General features: G+C 44.1%; 2 protein-coding genes across 2 annotated transcripts in view; both read left to right on the top strand.

Moving 5' to 3' along the window:
- LOC118883371 (signal peptidase complex subunit 2-like) overlaps positions 1-1958 on the top strand; it is a 40462-nt gene extending 38504 nt beyond the window's left edge. The window contains 1 exon segment of the mRNA XM_036830089.1: positions 1696-1958. Coding sequence (XP_036685984.1) covers positions 1696-1958 — 263 coding nt within the window.
- Positions 1959-5520: 3562 nt separating this feature from the next.
- The window catches only part of XKR4 (XK related 4), a 350114-nt gene continuing 331317 nt past the window's right edge, over positions 5521-24317 (top strand). Inside the window, exon 1 of the mRNA XM_036830896.1 lies at positions 5521-6350. Within this exon, the coding sequence (XP_036686791.1) occupies positions 5521-6350 (830 nt within the window). The remainder of the gene's footprint in view (positions 6351-24317) is intronic.

Raw genomic sequence — 24317 nt, 5'->3', positions numbered from 1 at the left:
AGGGGTGTGTCCCATGGCATTTCAGGGTGAGGCAAGGCCATGCCCCCCCTCCTTGGGTAGCAGCACCAGGTGCATTCATTGGGGCCTCTCACCCCCCACGCCCCCCAGGATCCACGGAGTAAGAGGGCTGTGATCTCTTGGGAACTGCTTGTCTGCTCTGGGCGGGGGCAGAAGCCCGTGGGAGGGGAGACTGACTCCCCTGCCCGCAGCTGGGGTCCTGCAGCATCATTTTGCACTGGGCCCCCCAAGTACGTAGCCAATTCCGATGCGAGTAGATGAGCAGTGTAATCTGGCTTGCTGTTCAAAAGGAGCTTTCTGACCGCTGTGCTGACTGTAGAAGTGGAAGGGTGAAAAGAGGAAGACCAGTAAGGAGGCAAAAACTCCAGGGGGCAGGTAACTGGGAATCAAATCACAGTGGCATCAGAGAAGATGGTAAGAACTGATCAAATAAAAATAGATTCTGAAGGTAGAGCCAAAAGTATTCATTGGCAGATTAGATATGGGGTCTAAGAGAAAGACGTGGTCAAGGATGACTCCGTCATTTTGTCTTGAGAAACTAAAAGGACAGAGTTGTCATTAACTGAAAAGAGGAAAGAGGAACAGATTTGGGGGGAAGATCTGAAGTTCAGGTTCAGACTACTTAAATTTGAGATATCTATTAGGCATCCAAGTACAGATGTTGAGAAAGCAGTTGGGTGTATTCTGCAAGTTAAGGGGACATATCCAGGCTGGAGAAATAAATATGGGAGCCATCAGCATATGGGTGGCATTTTAAAACATAAGATTTCATGAAATTATCAAGAGAGCAAGGGTACATAGAGGAAGATTTGAGAACTGAGCCTATTTAAAGACAGAGGAAACGAGAGAGAATTAGCAAAGGCCCAGAATTAGCCAAGAAGCAGGCTCTGAGAGAGGGAAAAAAACAAGAGTGTGTGGTATAGTGAAAGCCAAGCGAAGGAAATATTTCAATGAGCAGGGAGTGATCAACTAGGTCAAATGCTGCTGAAGGGTTCACATGAGATGAGGGCTGAGATGTTTAGTAAAGTGGAAAGAGATGGACTCGGACTTGGTGAGAGCAGTTTTAGTGGAGTGCTTGTTGGTTTAGTCAAGTGCGTTCAAGAGGACAGGTGAACGGGAATTGAAGAAAGCCAGGTTAGGCAACTCTAGAAGAAGTTTGTTGTAAAAGGTTTCAGAGAATTGCAGTGGTAGCTAGAAAGGAAATTGGAATCAAAAGGAAGTTTTTTTTGTTCAGTTTTAGTTTTTTTGGTTAGGTTGGTTTTTAAATTTGTACGGGACGAGGGTAATCCAGCAAGAGGGGAAATTGATGGTCGTGGAAATTGGCGTTGAATTGCGCTCTCGAGCAGTGAGGGGATGGGAGCTGGTAAGCAAGTGGAGGGGTCCCCTTGTCGAGGAGGGGCACATGTGTACAGATGCTGGTCGGTGGGCAGGGGAGGTGCCGAGAGCTTCGTGTGTGGGCTCTGTTCGCTTGTGGTTGCTTCATTTTTCTCGGTGAGATGGGAAGCCGAGTCATCAGCTGAAAGCAAGGAAGCAGAAGGAGGTGTGAAAAGTTTGAGGAGGGAAAAGAAGAAAAGAAATAATAATGGAAAAGAGTAGGACAGCAAGAGGACTGGGAGGGCGCGGTGTGATCGCCGAGCAGGCCCAGGCTCCCCTTCGGGTTTGTGCTCACGCATCCAGGGGAGCCGGTCAGCAAGGCTGCCGTTTCTCCAGACACAGCCGGTGGCACAGGCTCAGGCCTGAAGTCGCTGGAGAGAAGGCTTGAAGCAGCGTCGGTGTTTGGTCAAGTAAGAGGGACAGCAGAAATGAAGATGGGTTCCAGGGAGTGCGGATGGGGGTTGACCACGGGATTTAAGCTGGGCGAGGAGAAAGGTCAGGGTGTGAAGGGGTTCAGGGACGTGAAAGCCTGGCAGAATCGAGGCCAAGGGAACCTGAGGGACTGAGCTGACCGCTTATGAGAGATTAGTCAGAAAGCGGGATGCTTGAACTTGAGATTACGAAGCTGTTGAGTGACGACATGGTTTAAGTTACGACAATGGGAAAGGATCTCTTAGATAGGATGGAAGACAAGATCACTGAAGGAAAGGCGATCACAGTACTGATAGGCCAGGAATCTGTATTAAAAACCATCTGATTCTGTGCTCTGAGGAAATCTTATTTTAGGGAGAGTTGACCAGCTAAACAGAAAGTTTTAAAGTTAAACCAGAAAACATGAAGGGGTGGAAGAAACATGAACAATATGAACAGAAAGTTGTGTATCGAGTGTGCAGGACGCGGTGTCAAACAGTTTACATGCATCATTCTATTTATTCCTGGCGAGAACACTGGATGCTAGAGACTGTTAACATCCCTATTTTCCAAATGATGAACGTGAGGGCCATGGAGGTTGAATACTATGCCCAAGCACACCTCTGTCTGAGTCTAAACTCTGAGCTTTTAGCCAATATGTCCATCTGCCTTGACAGATGCAGTGGTTATGATAGAGCAGGTGATCTTAAAATCTGCATCCCGAGATGTGAGTAATAGACTTAGGGGATTAGAAACTCTTAAGAACACTATTGTATACAAAGTGCAGTAATATGCATTATCTCATCCAATCCTCATTAATCCTGTTTATTAAGCAATTTGCCCGGATCATGGGACCAATAGGTAGCAGAGCCCGGATGTGAATGCCTGTTCTCTGACCTCCTACTCATGTACTTTTCCCACTTCCGCCACTTTCAGGAGATGGTTCAGACAGAAACTTAAAAAACAACAAAAAAAAAGTCTAAACGGTTTTGAATAAATATACTAATAAGGAGAGTATTACTAGTTATTTCTTTTTTAGAACCTAGCAGGATAAGTCTCATAATTCCTGTTTCCATGGGAACATTAGGACGGAATGTAGCGTTCTTTCTGTTGTGGAATGTTCTCGCTATAAATCCATGCATCCATTCGACTAATATCTATTGAGCGAATAGTCTGTGCAGGCACTGGGCTAGATGCAGAGGATACAACTGAGTAAGAAACATCCCTGCTCAAAGGGAAACTTCAGGCAGCTCCAGGCCTCCAGAACCCCAGGTCCTCTGCAGCCTTTTCAGGTCAATGTAAGGCATTGCACTTGACCTAGAATACACCCTATCTCTTAGGACTCAGTTACCTAAGGAATCATTCCTCTCCCCAGTGGTTTGGCACAAAGTAAGATCAGCTGTAGTGCCCTGGAGATGCAATCTTAGATTTGGACCTTGGGGAAAAAGAACCGGGGTGTTTTCCCAAAAAAGGATGGTCCTACTTCAAGACGGTCCAATATATATACATATTTTTTTGGAGTAGAGTTGATTTACAATGTTGTGTCGGTTTCAGGTGTACAGCGAAGTGAATCAGTTATACATATACACATATCCACTCTTTGTTAGATTCTTTTCCCATATAGGCCACTACAGAGTACTGAGTAAGAGGGTCCAATTTTAAAGCTAGATTTAAAATACACCTTTTGCTTGGCAATCTAACTTGCTCCCGTGGCCCTGCACTGACCCTCATTCACCACTTGGCCATGCCTTGTGCTAGAAGTACGGGATCTGTACATACCAGGTAATGGTTATGGGCTCTGTGGCCCAACACCCTCCTGCCTGCCTGGGCCCAGGGCACCGGTCTGTAAGAATAAAGGACAGGGGTGGGCAAATTCCACTTTGATTAGGTTGGTGCTGAAACAGTGGGTGAGCTGTAGCACAAGACGTCCGGGGCGGCTATTTCTACATGCAGAGAAACGTGTGCACTTCCACTTCATAATGCTTCTAATTAAGAATGACACACATACTAGTTCGAACTGAGCCTGCTGTCTACAAGTAAGCGGGAGGGTGTCAGGGTTTGCCTCCAGATATAGAAGACCACACTGGTGCTCCTCGTGGCGGTGCAACACGTGTTGCCTCACTTCCCTCTGGGCTTAAAACATGTGAGTCACAGTACAATTTAAGAATTACACTCCTTGTTTCTTACATTTGCGAAAGTTAAGTGAGACAAATCAAAGTTTTCTTATCCAAAAAAAAAAAAAAAAAAGGATCCAATACCTATGGGGTTTTCAAGAATCTTTTCAATCCGCAAAATGTTTCATATTCTCTTTATATCTGATTCGGGGAACCACTCCGATCACAGGTTTAATTTATTCGAGTCCTTTCTGCAGTTGCGGGACTCCACAGATCTGCGACTCCTACAGCTTTAAGAGCAGGTAGTTCTCGTCTGGAGCCGGGGAGGCGGCGTCAGCTCCCGGCTCCGCCACTCCCGGCCCGCGGGCCAAGGCACCGACGCCCGCCGCTGCCGGCCCCGCCCCGCCGCCCGCGGCGCCCAGAGCCGCCGCCGGGGGTGCTGCGCTTTCCGCCTGCGGGAGGACGCGGCCCGCACCGCCGCCGCTCCTCCGGGCCCGGCCGGTTCCCGGCCGCGGGGCGCGCGTCGGGGGACCGACCCCGCGGCGCGGGCCTGGGCAGCGGAGAGCGGCCGAGCCGCCTCCTCACCTCCCCGAGCCCGGGCGCCCGGCCTACGCGAGAAGCCGGAGCCTTCGGGCCGCGCGCTTCTTCCCCCGAGGGCGCGGGCTCGGGGCTCCCTGCGGGCCCGCCCGTCCTCCGCCGCCCGGCTGCGCGCTCCGCGCCCTCGCGGGCCCTGCCGCCCTCTCCGTCCACAGCTCTCCCAGGCCGGGCACACCCACTGCCGCTGCCGGCCTTCGGGGCCCCGGCGTCCGAGTTAAACCCGGCCTCCCGACCCTCGCCGGCCGCAGCTGCACACCCAACCCCCGCCGCTGCCACACCCGCGGTCCCCCAGTCTCCTTCGACCTCCGCGCTGGCCGGACGCGGGGACCCCTCCTCTCTGCGCCCGCGCGCCCCTCCCCCGGGGTCGGTCACATCCCCCCAGCGGTCCCCGAAACCCCGTGAGCCGGGGCCCTGGACCGTCCGCCCCAGCCGCCTCGGCCGCGCATCCCGGTCCCGGCCCCTCCTCCGGGGCCCTCCTCCTCCCTCGCCCCTCCCGAGCCGGGGTGGGAGCGGCGGCAGCTGGAAGAGAAGGGATGAGGTCATCCTCTCCCTCGGAGTCAGCTGGTGGAGGAGAGGACGCGGGCGGAGGGAGCGCGCGCGCGGGGAGGAGAGGAATGTGCAGGTCCGAGGAGCGCGGCGGCGGCCGCTGCTCCTGCTGCTGCTGCTGCTGGCGGCGGCGGCGGCTCGGGCGGCAGCCGCGGGGCCGGGACGGCGAGGAGCGCGGGCGGCGGGCAGGGGCGCGCGCCGGGCGCCGCGAGCAGCTCGGCTCCGCGCAGGCAGCCAGGCGGCGCTCCTGCCGGCTCCGGGCGCGCCGCTAGCCCGGCCCAGCGCCCAGCCCGGCGGGCGGCGGGCGGCGGGCGAGCCGGCGCAGGAGCAGAAGCAGGAGGAGGGGAGCCGCGCCGCCGGGGAGGGAAGCCGGGGCGAGGCGAGGCGGCGGCGGCGGGAGGAGGAGACAGCGGGGAAAGGTGTCACATAAAGGAGGGCTCTTCTCCGCTTGGGAGGCATCATGGCCGCTAAGTCAGACGGGAGGCTGAAAATGAAGAAGAGCAGCGACGTGGCGTTCACCCCGCTGCAGAACTCGGACCACTCGGGCTCGGTGCAGGGACTGGCTCCGGGCGTGCCGTCGGGGTCGGGAGCCGAGGACGAGGAGGCGGCGGGCGGCGGCTGCTGCCCGGACGGCGGCGGCGGCGGCGGCGGCTGCTCGTGCTGCCGCTGCTGCTGCCGCTGCTACTGCTGCTGCGCCGGCAGCGGCGGCTCCGGGGGCTCGAGCGGCCCGGGCGGCGGCGGCGGCGGGGCGGGCTCGGCGGCGCTGTGCCTGCGCCTGGGCACGGAGCCGCGGCGCTACTCGCTGTGGGACGGCCTCTGGATCCTGGTCGCCGTGGCCGTGTACTTCGCGGACGTGGGCACGGACATCTGGCTCGCCGTGGACTACTACTTGCGCGGCCAGCGCTGGTGGTTCGGGCTCACGCTCTTCTTCGTGGTGCTCGGCTCGCTCTCGGTGCAAGTGTTCAGCTTCCGCTGGTTTGCGCACGACTTCAGCACCGAGGACAGCGCCGCCGCCGCCGCCGCCGCCGCCGCCAGCTGCCCGCCGCCCGGAGCCGACTGTAAGACGGCGGTCGGCAGCGGGTCTGCAGCCGCGGAAGGCGAGGCTCGCCCTTCCACGCCGCAGAGACAAGCGTCCAACGCCAGCAAGAGCAGCATCGCCGCCGCCAACAGCGGCGGCAACAGCAGCGGGGCCACGCGGGCCAGCGGCCAGCGCAGGTCTGCGTCCTGCTCCTTCTGCCTCTGGCTCCTGCAGTCACTCGTCCACGTCTTGCAGCTCGGGCAGATCTGGAGGTACCGTATCGGGGCCGGGGGAAGCGGGAGATTGGCTGCTGCTCGTGCATCCCCACTGCTTTGCTTTTGCACAAGAAAATCGTTGCGAGTTGCTGTGGTAGTAACCCTAGTCACCCTCCTTCCGGGCTTTTTGTTTTGTTTTGGTTTGGTTTTAAATTTGTGATCACAACCTAGGGTGTGAGGAGCAAGGGAAAGGCAGCAGAGTGGCTTTGAGCACTCAGCCCTTCTGTCTTCCCACTCCGTTCAACCAGCTTCTCTCTTTATGTGCTACACCCCCCTTCCCGCCCCCCCCCCCATTTTTAGTGGTCGTGCTTCTGTGAGTAGGAGAGGATTCCTATCACGTCTTCTAAAAATCATTTTTAACTATGTTGAATTTGAGGTGTGTGTTGCAGTTTGGATGGCTTCTTTTGTTCCCTGAGAAAAATTGCTAATTCTAGTTAGATGGAGTTATTGCTGTTCAGAAGTACCCACGTTTTAATTCTCACCGCTGGAGAAGTACTGTGCTTCAAGTAAAGAGCTTAGTAGGGACACACTTGTCTTTTGGGGGGACTATATATATCTATATCTATTTTTATATCCATCTCCAAATACCGGTAAGTACACTTTATGGGACCCAGACTTACTCTAGTGGTGCCCTTTCTGATTATCCTGCAGTATCCCCTCAGCTGTTTTCTGGGATAACTAAGAACCCTTGGAAAAGGGTGGTGTGTCTTGTAAAACTTTGACCACACTTGGCATCTTCATTGACTTGCTTTGGTGCTTGTCACCTGATCTACCAAGTCTTTACACAGATACCACTTCCACTTACAAACTAGAGTACAAACTGGAATATGGTTCCTTTGGGCAGAGGAAGTCATCACTGGAACCGTCACAGCCTGGATTTAGGAATATAATGAAGTGATATGCTCAGGAATGCGTTTCTCCGGGTTTTATATGTTTTTGATAGCTTTTTGAAGTGATACTTTACAGCTACAAGAATTCCTTGTGTTGAAGCATTTAAATGCTAACATCCCAGAGTTTTGCTTTTTGGGTTTTTCTTTTTTTTTGGGGGGGGGTGTTTAAAATAACTTAGTAAGTGTAAGTGAAATGAGGAAACTTCCTCACAAGTGCACTGATATGGGACTACACTCTGCTATGCCATTGTCCTTTTCAATTTTATTTGTAGTTATTTTTGTGATTAAAAAACCAAAATGATTATGAGTCATTAACTCTGCTACAACTCGGAGAATTTGTGGAACGGAACTAAAAACGTCCTTTTCTTTACGGTGAAGTGTAGTGTTTTCATTGAGGAGAGCAAGTGTGATTATTTTCCAGTCTTTTCCGGGACCATTGCTTTGTAAAGCAGGGTAAGCATTGCCACAGACAGTGACTTTTCAAACTGAGAAACTTTTTTTCCAAGCAGATACTTTCTGGTAAAAGTGCTATATGATATGCAGTCAGACAAACTGATGTTGGAAACTTCCATGCTTTGGACTTGAAGGACTTTTTGAAACGTCAGTTTAATGTGATAGCTATATTTTCCATGGTTGACTATTGCAAAGACTTGCAGCTTGGTGCTTTTCGAGTGTGATGAAGAACTCAAAGGCTTGATTTAATTACTGAAATTATTTACGGGTTGAGATTCGTATGATTAGCAGTTTTAATCTGATAATGTGGTAAATGAAGCTTAACATTCCATTTGTTAACTTCTGCAAACTTCATGCAGGATTTGGAAATCACTCACTTTTACCTTTAAAATGTCTAGATTTATGTAAATAATGCAAACACTTCTCAGTTCTATTAACTGAAGAACTATCTACGTTTCTTACCGATTTATACTTTATGAAAAATTGAATATCAAATTCTAGTTTACTAGACCTTCTAGACCAAACATTTTCCCAATTGAAACATGATGTTTAATATCTCAGGACATAAAATGCAGAAAGTGGGAAATAATTAGTAAAAGAAAAGGGCCTAAATACATCTCAGCGAGACCATAGCCACTGGGTCATTTGGCCACACAGCAAAGCTATGGAGGGGTGGGGGGCAGGGATGGGTAAGGTTCAGTGCAGAAGGAAAACCACAGGCTGTCAGACAAATGCATTCACCAGCCCAACCCTTGGAGGAACTATGGTCACACGCGTGTCCTTTTTGTCAAGCATTTCTACAATATTTTCCTTAAAGGCTTCAAAGTTTATTCTGCTAACACATGGTCATTTGGGAGGAGATATTATTTTTTTAGATATATACATATGTTTTTATATATTTATTTACATATTCAGAGTAATGTATTTAATAATGTATATCTGAATTATCTAATCTTACTGTTCTTGGATTCTGGCTAAGATATTTGGAGGATGTTGGGGTAACTTGGTGGAAGCATGATCTAAGACTCAGCCTCATTTTCTCCTTATAATGTTAAAAACAAAGCAAAAAAAAAAAAAAACAAAACCCAACACCTTTAACCTAATGTAGGAAATTGAAATGGGGTCAGAGAGTTCATGGAATTTAACACTCAGATGCATTCCGAATTCTTTCAGTTTCTCTGAGTGTAGAAGATTGGAATGGAACTTGGGGGGATGGGTGCATCTTTGATAATAAGCTGGTGAAATGCAGTTCATCTCAGATTATTATATTAGACCATTATCTTTGACCACTATGATTCCTTAATTAGGAGCATCCCTCTGCTTTTTCAAGCTTTTCTTTTCAATGCATTGTACACAAATGTTGCAGAAACACCAAGGCATCAATGGTTCAAAGCTCAGAGTTCATTACTCATGTTTTAACATGCTACTTTCTAAGATCAATAAAATAGATTTTAGCTAGGTTGGTAACTGTTCATTGTATTTCCATGGAATTCAAGTTATTTTAGGTAAGGGTCAGATTCTAAAAGCTCTCTGTAGATAAAATCCTTTGAAATACCATCAAAGTGTTTGCTTGCTCGGAAATAGCTGTTTGAAACATTTTGGACAAGATTTGCATGTATTCATACATTTATTACAAATGCAGCGGCTGAAAGCAGTGGTACATATTCATTTTAATTAACGTTTACTAATGGAAAAATTAATGGCAGCTTTTAAAGTCGCAGGAGTTGATACTGGGAAAGAGCCGTTTGAAATAATGAAGTGAATTTTTGCTACCATGTGAAAAGAGCAATTATGACTTTAAAGGAACTGTGTCTGTGAATGCATGAGGAAGTACTTTTTTTCCTTGTTCACATCATATGATTCCAGAAGTTACTAAGAGTGCAGTTCAGCCAGTGGGAATCAGAAACGCGCAATCAGAACAGCTTTTAGTCTTCAAAATACCCATGATCAATTATATCTAGACATCTTCTTCCTTCAGAGTTTATGACTTACTCTTCAAATGTGACCTGAATTTCTCCTACACATGTACACGTGTAGATATGTACATATTTAGCTGTCTTCTAGCAAATAGGCACATGGTAAATGATAACTTCGTGGATGGTAGAATGGGGAGTATTTTTACCATTTTTGGTTTTGTTTCTGAATATCTTATCGTGAGAGTCACCTGGTGGAAGAACAGCTTTCTTGTGTTTCTCATGCTTGATCCCCCACGAGGTATTAACACGTGTCCCATGTTCAGGTACTTGGGAAGATGACCGGTTAAGCAGAATTAAGCAGCTCTGTCCACAGCAGGACTTCTCAGAGCCTTTACTTACTAAGCTGTTGTGCAGTTGTCAATAAGTTTTTAAAGGCACAGCTATTAAATCCTCTTGTAATCATGTGGCACACAAAGCACTTTGAGAAACATTGTTCTATGCCATTCTTAAACCTGCCCAAACAAGAATTATAATAACAAGAATTTTACGTGGCACTTTAAACATCTACAGATATCTTTATACTCCTCTCTCGTCTAAGCATTAGTACCTCTGTATATGAGAAAGCTGGCAGAGAGATTACTCAAAGATTACTCAAGATTGCTTAAACTCAGAGAGATTAATTAACTGGCACAAGATTACCCAACTAGTATGTGATGTAGCTCAGAGTCAAAACGAGGCCTGTCTTACCCTAAAGTGTATTTTTTCTGGCTCAATTAGCTACCTCCAAATGCCATGTTGGATAATAAGGGCAACAATGTATAAAAATGACAACTTACCTTCACTAAGGTTGGCAAAGTTCGAGAGAGAGCTGAGCTTAGACAAGTTAGGATGTTTCTCTAATACACACCAGTGGTTCAGTGGCAGAACAGAGGCTGGAGCTCAGATCATCTGACCAGTGTGCCTCTTCCTACACCACTTGGACATGCTGAGGTTGTTGTAGTGGCATTAATGACTAAATGGCATAATGTATGTGAATAAGCAGAAAGTGCTTTGCAAATGATAAAAAATTCTAGAGATAAGGAATGGGTAGGAAAATAGCATACTGGGTACAGCTTCGAGTGTTGAAAAAGTACCTTATTGATTCTGAGTTAGTTCTGAATTCTGACATAGGTCAAGCAAGATTGGTGCCCTTTCCTGAGTTTATTGAATGGTCATTTCCCGTATATCTGTGTTCCCTCTACTGCTTATTAATTTATCTATTCATCTGTATTGAGTACCTGCTCTATGCAAGGCACTATGCTAGTTACTAATCGTCCCAAGATGAATAAAGTACACATCTTCTTTCAAGGAATCTACTGTCTGATGAGGAAGATGGAACCGTAGACACACAATTTCAGTCCTGGGAAATAAGCACTCTGATAGAAACAGGAAACTCAAGCCACCTTAGTGGTTCAGGTAAAACTCTGGAGCAGGAGATGTTTGAGCAGAGGTTGTGATGGTGGGCAGGTCTGCTACTGGAATAAAGTGGAGGTTGGCAGTGAGGGCTTGGATATGACTGTGCAAAAGGGAAGAGAAGCAAGAAAGAATAAGGCAGGTTAAACGTGTGCTTCAAACAGAGAGAGTGATTGAGAGACAGTAGCTAGAGGTGAAGATGGAGAATTAGTTGGGCTGGACAATGAAAGGAATTTAGATTTTATTCTGGAGGCATTGAGAAACCATTGAAGGATTATAAGGATGAGGATTATTGACAAAAGTGTGAAAACCTTGTTTTATTCAAAGGAGTGGCAAAACGTTGAAAGGTTCAGAGGAAATGTCCTCAATCCCTCTCTAACTCGATCATGTCCCTTTCATTCATAAAAGTCCATTGATTTTAAACGGATTGAGTGTGGATGTAATTGGAGCATATAAATAGGCCCAACATCGTGGGAGAGTTGTAAACAGATTGGTTGAAATTCATTGTATTTATACCAAAGTAAATTCTTGGTGAAAGTTTATTTTGCATTACTTTTTGAAGAGATTTTCCTTAGGATATGGTGGGCTTCAACTTACTGAAATCCTTAGAAAATGGTTCCTTGTATTTGTGTAACACTTCAGTTTTCAGAGGGTTTCCACGTTTTCTTTCTTATGTGAGCCTCATACGCATCTTTGAGGTGACACATTTTGCCTATGTGGAAATTGAGACAGAATTTTAAATGTTTTTCTCTTTAGGTCACGTGGTTCTGCACAGATTCTAGGCTAGAATTCAATACTGAGGTGGGAGGGAGAAAAAGGAACATGGGAAATTGTTGACGTAACTGAGGATGATTTGGTAGAAGAGAAACCTGAAAACTTGAGAGCTCTGGTACTGAAGGATTCTAATGTGGAAGAAACTTCCGCGTCAACCCTCTGGGACAAAATGGATAGGATCTACAGGAAGAGATTTTGAATTAATGTAAGGAAAACATTTTTAAGTAGTCATAAGGGATCCCAAGATCAGCTAACATTCCTTAGAAGTAATGAGTTCCTCATCACTGGAGTGTCTAAGCATAGTTTGGAAAACTGTAGGCAGAACTACGGTAGAAGATACTTTATTATACAGAGGGCTGGACTAGATCATCTTCCAGCTCTGAGATTTTATGACAGTTTCTATCATTACGTGCTGCTCCAAACATAATGGACTAACCTTTGCTTTTTTTTGCATGAAAGAAGTAGGAGTTTGCTTGAATTACTGCAGCTGTGTCACTTTGAAATCTATTCATTGGTTATGGACCCAGTATCTTCCCTGGAGCATCACAAATCCACACCACAGCCTTGAGTGGTGAGCTTGGTATTTAAATCTCTGAGTTAGCTCACAGATATAAATCCACATACAATCAGACAATCCTCTGTCCATTTACTTGGGTTTCTTTATGAGCTGGAATAATTTATGCATAAATCTGTGTGGTAAATATAACTACTTTAGTATCTTTGTAATAAATGCAAAAGTTGTAATTTTTCCATTCACTTGAACTATACACTTACAAGGGTAAAAAAAAAATGTTACACTTATTATACCCCGTGAAATTGCAGGCTACTCTCAGAGCAGTTGCAATGGATGCTATCATTTTTGAATAGCGTCCACAATCCTTGGGTCAGTAACTGTGAACGTCTTTGCTCAGTCACTTACAAAAAAGTTCCTTAATGTTTGAATATCCAAGTACATGACGTCTGTTAAATATGTTCTATATTTTTACAGTTTGAATGGAATAGTCTACCAATGAATCTAAATAGCACCAGTCACTGAGTAACAGATAAATACTAGAATGATTCCCCTTTATATGGAATCCCGGGCTAATCTGATTAGCACATTTCCTTGACTTGTTTTAGAATTTGAATAGCACACATTCTCAGCTTATGGAAGCAAGACTAGGTGTTAGAATCAGATTTATTACTCTTACGTATTATCAAATAGAAGGTGCAGTGTGCTGCTAGTCATGCTTTTCAGGTATAATCTTGGAAAATAGTTGGAAGATGTTGATGGATTTCATGGGGAAAACATTCAGTAATTCTCAACAGGAAGTATTCTCTTGAATGGCATGCGTAATTCTGACTACCACACCATGTGACTTCCTTCCAGCTGTATGATGGTGTCCTTGGGAACTGTTGGCATGGCCGGTCGGGAAGAAGGACCATGGGCAAATCCTCAGGAGGTTACTCTGGTAGTTGTGGATCTTCCATGTGTAGGCATACGTGTTCAGTGAATATTTGCTGATCTGTGAATGAAGCCCAGGGGTTATTATTTCTTCTTTGCATGAGTGTAGCTGCACTTGCTGTCTTGTTGCTTCTTGAGTTGCTAATGGTAACAGTGAATCAGAAAAGGTGCCATGTTATCTAGAAAGGATACAACAAATCACGCAGCTCTTTTGTAGGTTACTAGTGCTAGGAAAGTGGGGCTGAATTTCACAAAATACTAGTTACCTTCTGAGAAAGATGCAGCTAGACGCTCACCTTCACTTACCTGTTCTTGCTGATAGAAAAGTCAGACTGGGGAAGCTTTGGGATAGATATTTTTCACTTAATTCTTACCTACTCTTGACCTTCTGAGAATACACCTGTATACAGAATGATTTTGGGGATTTTTGGTGTTCCTACTTGTCTACTCAAAGAAAAGCTGTGGTTTCTGCTATTATGACGACCACGACCATCATCACTGTAATTGTTATCACCATAGAACATTACTTCCGTGTCTAGTGTATGTACAGAACTCATACAATTACTGATGGTGAGGGATAATAAAGATGGGTTAAAATGGAAATGGATCAGTCCAGAAATCCTCTAGAGGCAAGAGGTGGTGTGAAGGACAACGGTAGATCTTTTCTAACCCTGAGATGAAGGCAGAGGGTCACAGTTAGTGTATCAACGATGGATCTTATTTAGAGGGGCAGCTGCCTTTTGGGGAACTGGACTAAAGGGGGATCAGATGATTTGGCCACTTGGGGGCTCAGGCCCCCGGCAGTCACCTACTGTCCTGGGTTTACATGTGACAGCACCTGCCAATGGCCCCCCAAGTTTAGGTCTTCTTTTGGTTTCCTCCTTCTGGGTCTTAGTTTTCTACCTGTATGATGTAATTAGTCAAAAATAGTGTCCAGGGTTCTTTCCAGGCTTAAACTTCTGATCCTGCTGTTATTATGAATTCTCTTTTGCTTGTCCAGTCCCCAGAGTATGTGCACCAGAAAGTCTGTTCTTCTAAGGCCATGACTACAGCACTGTGTAAGTCAGTCAAAGGGGATCTACAGGGGGTTTGCAGAGTTGACAATATTAGTGTCCGAAACCCAGGAATCGGTATTATATGTGGAGAGAGAATCTTAAGCTTATTTGTATAATGCAGCTTATTTTGTATCATTTCCAAATTTTAGTTATCATCAAATTAAACCATTTTCATTGAAACCCATATCTAAGTATTTGAAGCTGATGTTCAAAGTGTTCCATATCACTGATTTTAAGAGATGTACCATATAGACTTGGGAAGCCAGAATTGCCTTCTGCATTTCATGGGGCGAGGTATGCCCAGCTGGAGTGCTAGGATTAACAAATAGGAACAATGCTTCACAGGCTTAAAAAGAACTATCCGTTAGGTCAAGGAGAAGGCTGTTGTCAGAGCTAGATTTGCTTTAAAATTAAAAGCTTGTCCTGGGTTACACTGTCACTGATTTAATATGCTAGAAATTGAATTAAACGCTATGCAAAGGTACTGTATCCAGGCCTGCACTTGTTGAGGAACAGGGCTGTGTTACATTCTGCCAGAAGAAGAGATCAACCCCTTAACCTTCCCCAGTTGGGGATTGCTTGGATCTTTAGGATGTTAGAGATCTGTTGTGACACTGCACAATTTTCAACCTCATGACAACATTTCAGATTTTTACATTAAAAAAATTTTTTTTTAAACATTTATTTAAAAATTGTCTGAAGTATGTCAAACTGTTTTCCCCCTTTTATGATTCATAAGTAGGCTGTTTGAATCACTTCTACTTCTTTTGCTTACTTTATGTACTTGCACTGTTTTCCTGTCAGGGGAATCCTTCTACACAAACAGCAGTGGGCAGTGTGTGGGGTGGGTAAGGATGAGTCAGTCAAAATCAGGCATATATAGAAAAAAGGAGGATCTACAGTGGATATGAGTCTAAAAAGACTTGAGCTGACTTTGATTTGACTTCCCATCAAGTACATTTTTTTAAAGTGTATGATATGATGTTTTTTTAATTCATTCTTTAAAAAAAATTTTGTGGTAACAGCACTTAACATGAGACCTACCCTCTTAATTAAAAAAATTTTTTTAAATTAATTTTTATTGGAGTATAGTTGCTCCACAATGCTGTGTTACTTTCTACTGTACAACAAAGAAGGACATTATTTAAGAAGGAAAAAGTCACCTTTCTGAACCCCCAGCCTAGGAGATTTCATCCATGTAAATAGCAGTCTGATTCGTCTTTCTGCAGCCTAGATAACAATTATGAATAAAGATACCAGTTTTGGGCTCAATTCTCTACTTTCCAGGTCTTTTCTCAGGAGCAGAGAGTCAATACTCAACACATAGGTAGCCATTGTAGCAGTAACAGTTAGAAGACAATCCCTCATCACTTCCTTCATTAGTTCATGGCATAATCACTGCATCAGTGTGACAGTAACAATGAAGAAATGATCCTTCAGGAAAGAGGGGAAAGGATTTGGAAAGCCTTCTTTCGTCTTGATAGAGTTTTCAGCTGATTAATTAATTTGCTGTTTTACCAAAGTAAATTTAATAACAATCATTTTTTAAAATGTAGGTCAATTCTAGAAAACTCTCCAAAGTGATTTTTAGTACTTGGGTCTGTTGTTATAAATTAGGAAGGATGTCCCATAGGGTTTCCTATCTCTAGGGGATGTACTACTATTAAGAGTGGCAGTCACAGATATCCTATGGGATTTTTCCTGAATCGGTTGGTGATGGTCGGGTTTGAAAAACTGAGTTCTAGATGGGAACAGGTAATATAACACAGTCCCAATGAAAGCATAAGTATTCGTTGTGTTCCTGCTTCTGAAAAGTAAACAATCATTACAATTACTTAAGAATATACTAGTATCTATCTGTATCATATGTGGAATCTAAAATATGATACAAATGAACTTATTTACAAAACAGAAACAGACTCACAGACATAGAAAACAAACTTATGGTTACCTGAGGGGAAAGGTTGGGGAGGGATAAATTAGGAGTTTGGGGTTAGCAGATACAAATTATTATATATAAAGTAGATAAACAACAAGGTCCTACTGTGTAGCACAGGGAACTATATTCAATATCCTGTAATAAGCCATAATGGAAAAGAATATGAAAAAGAATATATGTCTATATTTATATGTAGAACTGAATCACTTTGCTGTCCAGCAGAAACTAACACAACATTGTAAATCAACTATATGTCAATAAATAAATTAATTAATTAATTAAGGTTGGCATCAAATGAGTAAGGGGGAGGAAACCTGAAGTTCTGATCAAGGAACTATGTCCAAATACCCTGGAAACTATCATTTCATCCCATTCTCTGATCTGCTAGTAGAAGAGGTGGGTATTGTGGATCGAGCATGAATTGATTAGTTGGAGGAAGAAAAAAAATAGCCATGAGAGAAATGAACGAAGATGGAGAATTTTATTCCATAATCAGAGGATGAATTTTTAATCCTTTGTCGTAGGAGTGGGAAAATTGTACTGACCCCCATTCTATAACGCATCACAGCAAAGTTTAAAGCAAGGCTTCACCAGCCAGGCTAAGTTTCCATTAGATGAGTTTGTTCTGGGGACAGAGAAGGCAAAAGCTCCAGCTGTGATGATAGTCACGTTTATGGGATCAAGTTGAGACTGAGGGCACCAGTGGGGTCTGCAGTCTGAGGGACTTTGACCTGAGTCCTGGATTATCACACAGGTCAGAAGAGGGCAAGTCAGCTGGCAAGAGGGTCAAGGCCAGGGCACATCATCACAAAGCGGAACATATTAAGAACCCAGGAATCTAAGCAGGGACCAGAAACAAACTTGATAATAGTAAAGGGAGGTTAGACTCTGAGATCAAGGTCATCATGCAAACAAACCATGACACCCGGACTTCAAAGTGTAAAACCGAAGGGAGATTTGTTTCATTTATGTTCTCGTTATATAACTTCTGTCTGGTCGGGTATCAAGAGTAGGGCCTAAAACTGGAGGTTGAGTTCTGATCCCACTGAGGGGAGGACAGAGAGCTGGGACTGAAGGCAGGTTCTCACTCATCCGCTGTTGACACCTGCAAATTCATCAGCAGCCCATTGGCCGAATCACTATGTGGTCACTGTAATCAGTTGCTGAGAATAAAATGACAGAAATAAGTGACCAGTGATAACCTTTTCGTCATGTTTTCCACAAACATCTGCTTAAAATCATAGTAAGGAAAACATGTTAAAAAGAATATACTCTCAAAAAGTTTATGTGGAATCTAAAAAAAAATGTTACAAATGAACTTATATGCGAAACAGAAATAGACCTGCAGACAAAGAAAACAAACTTATAGTTACCAGAGGGGGAAGGGGGAGAGGGATAAATTAGGAGTTTGGGATTAACATATACACATCACTATATATAAAATAGATAACCAACAAGGACCTACTGTATAGCATTAGGAACTCTACTCAATATTCTGTAATAACTTATAAGGGAAGAGAATCTGAAAAAAATAGATATATATGTATGTATAACTGAATTTCTGTGCTCTAAACCTGAAACTAACACAACGTTGCAAATCAACTATACTTCAATAAAAAATAAATACAAATAAATGGTAAAAAAAAAAAAAAAAAGGTTTACCATCTAGGAAAGGAGGCAAGTCGCTTTCGTACCCCTGGGATCTGTCTGTGATGAGGCACTGGGTGAGCTGTTGCCTTGCTCAAGGTAAGGTCAGCAGCCAGCAGCCTTAGCATCTCTTGGAAGCATCTCAGAAATGCAGAATCTCAGGCTCACCCCTGATCTACTGAATCACAACTTGCATTTGAACAAAATCCCCAGGGGATTCGTAGGCATTTTTAAGTTTGAGAAGCAGAATAGCATCCATTCTGCTACAGAGGAGGGAGGACCCCTTTCAGCTGAAATGGTCAGGGAAGGCTCATCTGAGCTGGACATTCATGGAAAATATACTTGATCCAGACACCGTAACTGGCTTTCTCGCTAGTTATCGCACCCAGTACGATAGCTTGGAAACCGTACCAGTGATAGGCGCACACGTACACACCCAGGAGCCTCCTTACAGACAGCGCTGTAAGCAAAAGTATGACAAAGTGAAAGATTTTAGTAAAATCTTTATTAAAACTCCATTGTTTTATGGTTTTGTTGTTCACAACTGTGGACTGCCTTCTGCTCACAGTTTTATATTCTACTCAGACCTTATGCCATCTGGTCACTTGGGATGGAGGGGACAAGGGGTGGTGAGAAAGGGACCAGACCTTCTCAACGGAGGTGGACACTAGGAAAGCGTTGGGTTCAGAGTAACTAGGCCGTGAGGTTAGAGAATGAAAAGAGGGGCATGGCAGCTCTTGCCAAGAAAGACATAATGATTGTCATCTTTGCTCAGAGGGGTGGAGCTAGGCTGGTTGTGGCATCCTTATTCATACTTTTCTGAAAAAGGAGCAGCCTTGAGGGTGAACAAAGATGTCCCATCACTGGGTGTCAGGGATAGTGGAGTGGGAGGTCAGGTTCTGGGCATCCCTCATCCTTAGCTTTTAGTCTGATGGACCAAGGAGGTTCTGCATCTACATGGGAAAGCGGAACCAAGGGAGGAGTAACGGAAACGAACTAGGAACCCAGACCTGCGAGACCAGGTCCTGTCCAGGAGTTGGCAGGGTATTTTTTTAAAATGACGTGGAAAGACTTCTGATGACCAACCTGCTGTGTGCAATTCAGCTCCTTATGGTGACCCATGAGGCTCACAAGGCAGGCTATGCCATGGGAAGAAATATGATAGTTCAGCCCGATTTCATGCTTTACTGTTTGTCTTCCTAAGTGAGAACAATAGCATCAACAACATGACAAAATATGTCAGTGTCTGGGTTGTGGGATAAAGAGATAATGAGGATGGCGCCTTATAAGATGTATATTAGGGTAGATGTGCGATCAGTTTCCTTATTTCACATTAAACAAAATAGAAAAAGATGGTCTTCCCAGAAATGCTTCTTTTCAAAGTAATAGTTTTCTAATTTCCCCTTCATACAACATCTGGTGTTGCTAGGCTGTCATTTCTGTTGCTAAGATTCCCTCCCCCATCTATGTGCTAGGACGTGATTGTTTCGTTCAGTGTTCTTACGTGTTTCCATGGAGAGTTCCTAAGTTAAATTTTCTCAGTCTGCTTTATCAGTAGGTGTGGTCACCCTGCCAGGCTCTAGACCTACATGTCTTTCCAATATGGTAGCTATTTCCGTTGAAATGTAGTTATTCTCGATTGAGGTGTGCTGTCAATGTCAAATGCCCAGGGGATTTTGAGGACTTAGTGTGAAAAAAAAGGGGATGGTAACTATCTTATTAATAACTTTCATAAGGGTTATATGTTGAACTGGTAACATTTTGGATATCTTGGGTTAAATAAAATATACTGTTAAAATTAATGTCACCTGTTGCTTTTTTTTTCTTTTTAAATGTGACTACAAGAAAATTAAAATTACAAACGTGGCTTGCATTGTATTTCTGTTGGACAGAGATGCTCTAGATGATGTGAGAGCTCAGTTCTTGAGGAGTGAGAAGAGGATAAATCCAAAGTGAAGTGTTTCAAAATATTAAGATAAGAATTTACTAGAAGTTAGCAAGGAAAGAACACTGAGTTGTTTCACTGCTGAGGCAGGTTGACTTAATGGGTTTTGCAAATAAGGTTACCTGCTGGTAAAAACTGGGTCTTTAGGAGATAAAACCCCTAATGTGGGTGCAGCCCATGGTCTTTCCTGCTTCCTGCCTTGCTTAAGGCCCAGCGACCCGCTGTGCTTCTTTGGTGGTTTAATAAATAATTCTTAATGATGACAATAAGAACTAAATCTTTGTAAGTGCCGTTGTAGCTTGCCAAGCACATTCACTCCTATTAAACCATCCAGTCTTCTCACCAGCCTCTCAAGGCAGGAATTATTATCATTCCCATGTGAAGATGAACCCACTAAGGTTCAGAGAAGGTAGAAGATTTGCCCAAGGGCACACAGCTCCTCAACAGCAAGTGCCTGCACTCACATTCTCGACTTCAGCTTCTGAATCTCATGCTTTTCCTACTGTATCTGACAAGATGAATCCAAGAGAATCACTTGGAGAAGCATTTCCTGACCTTTCCGGCTGGCAGCTGTGCTAAAAACTGCAGTGAGTTCAATTGTACTGTGACATCAGTGGGAATTAGTACCAATTTATAGGATTTTCCTCTGAATACCGGGAAAGGGAGAGACCCACCTGAGGACAGGAGGTCAGATGTGAGTCCTGACTTTGCTGGAAACTCCTCAACTACAAAACAGTGGGTGGCAGTTACATCAGATCATTTCTAAAGTCCCTTCCAGCTTTATAATTCTATGAAACCTGGTATCTAAAAGGAGCATATCAACTCTTTTCATGCACCTTATTAAATATCCACTTGGGGAACAATATGCATGTTTTATTAACCTGGGCTAGTTTTCTGATAAACTACTCCTGGAATTGGTATTTCACACCAAACTTCAAACAGACACTATAGATCCATTTTATCCACAGTGTGTCACTTTCATTTGGTGCCTACTGGTAAAATACATGTTGTTTCCATTGGGAAATGCATGACACTAAAGAATACTAAGTAGGCTCCAGTCCCATGTGAATAGTATGTAATTAACCTGTATTTTTATCCTCATTTTGCATGCAGTCATGCTTTGCATATGCCAGCGTTCTACCCCACATATGTTCATAAATTATGACTTCAAGTACGACCATTCAAGGCAAGCCCCGCTGTCAGTCACATCTCTCTCTCTCTGAGACCAGCAGGATTTACATCTATGTGACTGACATAACTTCAAATTCAACTCCTAAGACCTATCTCAGAGGACCAACTCTATATAGTCCAGCATATGCAAGTGCTAGAAAATTCATTCTCAAATGCACACAATTCAAAATTTTCAGAATCGGACACAGCTAGTCTTTGAAAAAGCAATTCCAAATATTCCTTTCGAAAAATCAATTAATTCCTCCCAAAAGATGCCCCCCAAAGTAGATATGACTTGCTTTGAAAAGGTTTGGCAACTGCAATCTGCTCATTATTATTATTATTATTTGGTGGCATTCCATGAAAAATATATAGGATCATTTTTCTTTTTAGTTCAATGGCATCCTTGGAAAGTATAGTTTTTCCAGAGAGACTGATTTCCAAGTATGTTTTTAATGTTCATGACATTAAATGTGTTCTGACTTACTGTTTTTTTTTTTTTAATCCCAAGTGATATGTTCTAAGAAACATGCGTATCTATACTATAGTTATTTTTCCCATGATTTTCTTCCATGTATACACCTGATCATGCAGTTATGTAGGTTCGGATATGCTGGAAAGAACAGACATGATTTAATTAAACTCAGATAGTCTGGAGTAAAAATGCCTTCATTCATTCATTCAGTAAATATTTCTCACGCATTCACTGTGGGAGGGCTCTGGGCACAGCAAGATGAATGGGCTACACTCCCTGACTTAAAGGAGTTCTCTGTCTGGCAAGAGACTGTCTCATTTATAACTGTTCACACCTCAGAGGGTCATGCAGCCTCAGCAATGGCGGGAGTAGTGTTGTTGGGAGAATAGCAGAGGGATGGAATGGGGAACCTCTGTCTGGAAGAAGGGGTAACATTTGACTGGGACCCAAGAGAGTTCCAAGCAGAAAGCAAAGAAGGGACAAAGACATCTCATGCCCTGTTGGTAAAGAGCTGAAGCGGAAAGTAGGAAGGAAAGAATGTTAGCAGATGAGTTGTGAGTTTGGGGCCAAACTAGCCAGGGCATTGGGTGCTTTCCTAAGGAACCAGGACTTGATGCTGTTGGTAAATGGAGACTCCAGGGACACGTATAGATACATATTTTCAAGCAGCTACCTTTTAGCAGTGGGAAAGATTGAATCGCAGTCTGGAAGTATTGGAGAAGGAAGTCTCCTGCCTTCTTCAGAGGCAGGGGAAAGAAAATGTGAGTGAGGGGTGGACTTGAAAAATATCCGGAACTTTAAGATGCAGTGGAATGAGTGAGGGAAATGAAAGCCCGGAAGAGTTTGGCGAGCCTCACTAAAGATTCTGATAGTACTTAATGAGCTATTGGAAAAGGCATAAACATAAACAGAGTTAAAGAAAGATGCTCTGTAATGCAGGCTGGGCAATTTAAAAAGATTTACCAGAGTAAAGCTAAATGCAGTGTCATGGATAATTAATGGGCCCGTGACAACTCAGTAATAACTACCCTGAACTTTTACAATAGAGCATTAACATATGTGGGTGTCAGAAGGAGGGTTTGCTTTCACCGTCAACACCAGTTAGCTCGGAGATTCCCCCACAGAAGTGAATTAGGGATTCCCGGTGATGAGGCCTGCCGACTGACCTCTGACCAGCGGTGAATAGCTGCTCCTCTTTCATGGGTTACTGGTTGAGCCTTAAAGGAGTTTAGCTGTAAATTCAGTTCTCCTTGTCCTGCATTCCCTGGGCTCTAGGTGCTATTTTAGCTTTCAGTGGGATTTCCCTTTCTTACATTAGGAAATGAACTTCGTTCTCCTTGTGGGTAGGTGCACTCCACCTGGAACAGACCTTCGTGGGTGAGGGAACCTTCCCTGAATGGACCGGGCCATTCAAGCCATTAGGACGTGGAGGATGGCCCACCTGGGGTACTTAGCTCAGTGAAGACTCTGCAGAGGAAGGTAGCTTTGAGCCCCAACTGACCTCTTTTATTTCAATAAATCCTCATTTAACAACCTTTAAAATTTCCTTAATTTTTAGTTTTTAATGACTAAACTTTTCCCCAAGCAGTTTTAGGTTTACGGAAAAGATGGAATTGAAAGTACAGAGTTTCCATATACTCTCCACCCACCTCCAGGTTCCTCTGTGACCAACATCTTCTGTTAGTGTGGTACATTTATACAATTGATGGACCAAAACTGATACGTTACGTCGACTGAAAAAAAAAACTTGCAACCTGAAAGTTGAGAGTTATGTTTTATTCGGCGGGAATTTTTAGGACTTCCAACCTGGGACGTAGCATCTCAAGTAACCCTGAGAGAAGTGCTCCGAGGAGGTGAGGGGGAAGCCAGGTTATATAGGAGTTTTGCGACAAAGGGCAGGTAGTCTGAACGTCAAAAGAGTATTGTTAATTCAAGAAAACCAGATATCTCAAGTTAAGGAATGTAGCGCTTTTCTTTGGGAAGATGCAAGAGTCTGGGCTCACTGAAATCGTTCCTTTGACATGCACCTCAGCCCTCTGGGGCCAGCATCCTGTGTTTTCATATCCTGAGTTTCCGCAGGGCTCACCTAGGGAGTGGCTGCAGTCTGATGGCTGCTAGGTGGCAGGTGTTCTTTCCTTCCTGAGTTTCCTCAGGGCTCACCAGCTGACCGTAATGGGTGATAGCCGTGACATCCTTTGTTTACGGATACGGCAGGCGACATTCCATTTCTCATTACTATTAACTAAACTCTGCAGTTTAGAATTCACTTTTTGTGTTGTAAATTCTGTGAGCTGTGACAAATGTGTACAGTAGTGACTTGTGTCCACCATTGCAGTATAACAGAACAGTTCACTGCCCTAAAAATCCTCTGTTCTACCTATTCACCCCTGCTCCCCCTTCCCCTGGCAACCACTGATCTTTTTACTCTCTCCATAGTTTTACCTTTCCCAAAATGTCATATAGTTGGAATCATACGGTATATAGCCTCTTCAGATTGGCTTCTTTCACTTAGCAATATGCATTTAGAGTTTCTGCGCAGGATTTTGTGGCTTGAATAGCTCATTCTTCTGAATAATATTCCATTGTGTGGACACACCACAGTTTATTCATCCATTCACCTACTGAAGGACACCTTGGTTGCTTCCAAGTTTTGACAATTATGAATGAAGCTGCTGTAAACATTTGTGTTCCGGTTTTGTGTAGATGTTAAGTTTTCAACTCATTTGGGTAAATACCAAGGAGCACAGTTGCTTTGTCTTATGGGAAGAATAGGTTTAGTTTTATAAGAAGCTACCAAACTGTCT

The sequence above is a fragment of the Balaenoptera musculus genome, chromosome 17 (assembly GCF_009873245.2).
Source record: "Balaenoptera musculus isolate JJ_BM4_2016_0621 chromosome 17, mBalMus1.pri.v3, whole genome shotgun sequence".
Taxonomy (NCBI): domain Eukaryota; kingdom Metazoa; phylum Chordata; class Mammalia; order Artiodactyla; family Balaenopteridae; genus Balaenoptera; species Balaenoptera musculus.
The sequence above is the reverse complement of the archived record's forward strand: the minus strand, read 5'-3'. Positions and strand labels throughout refer to the sequence as shown.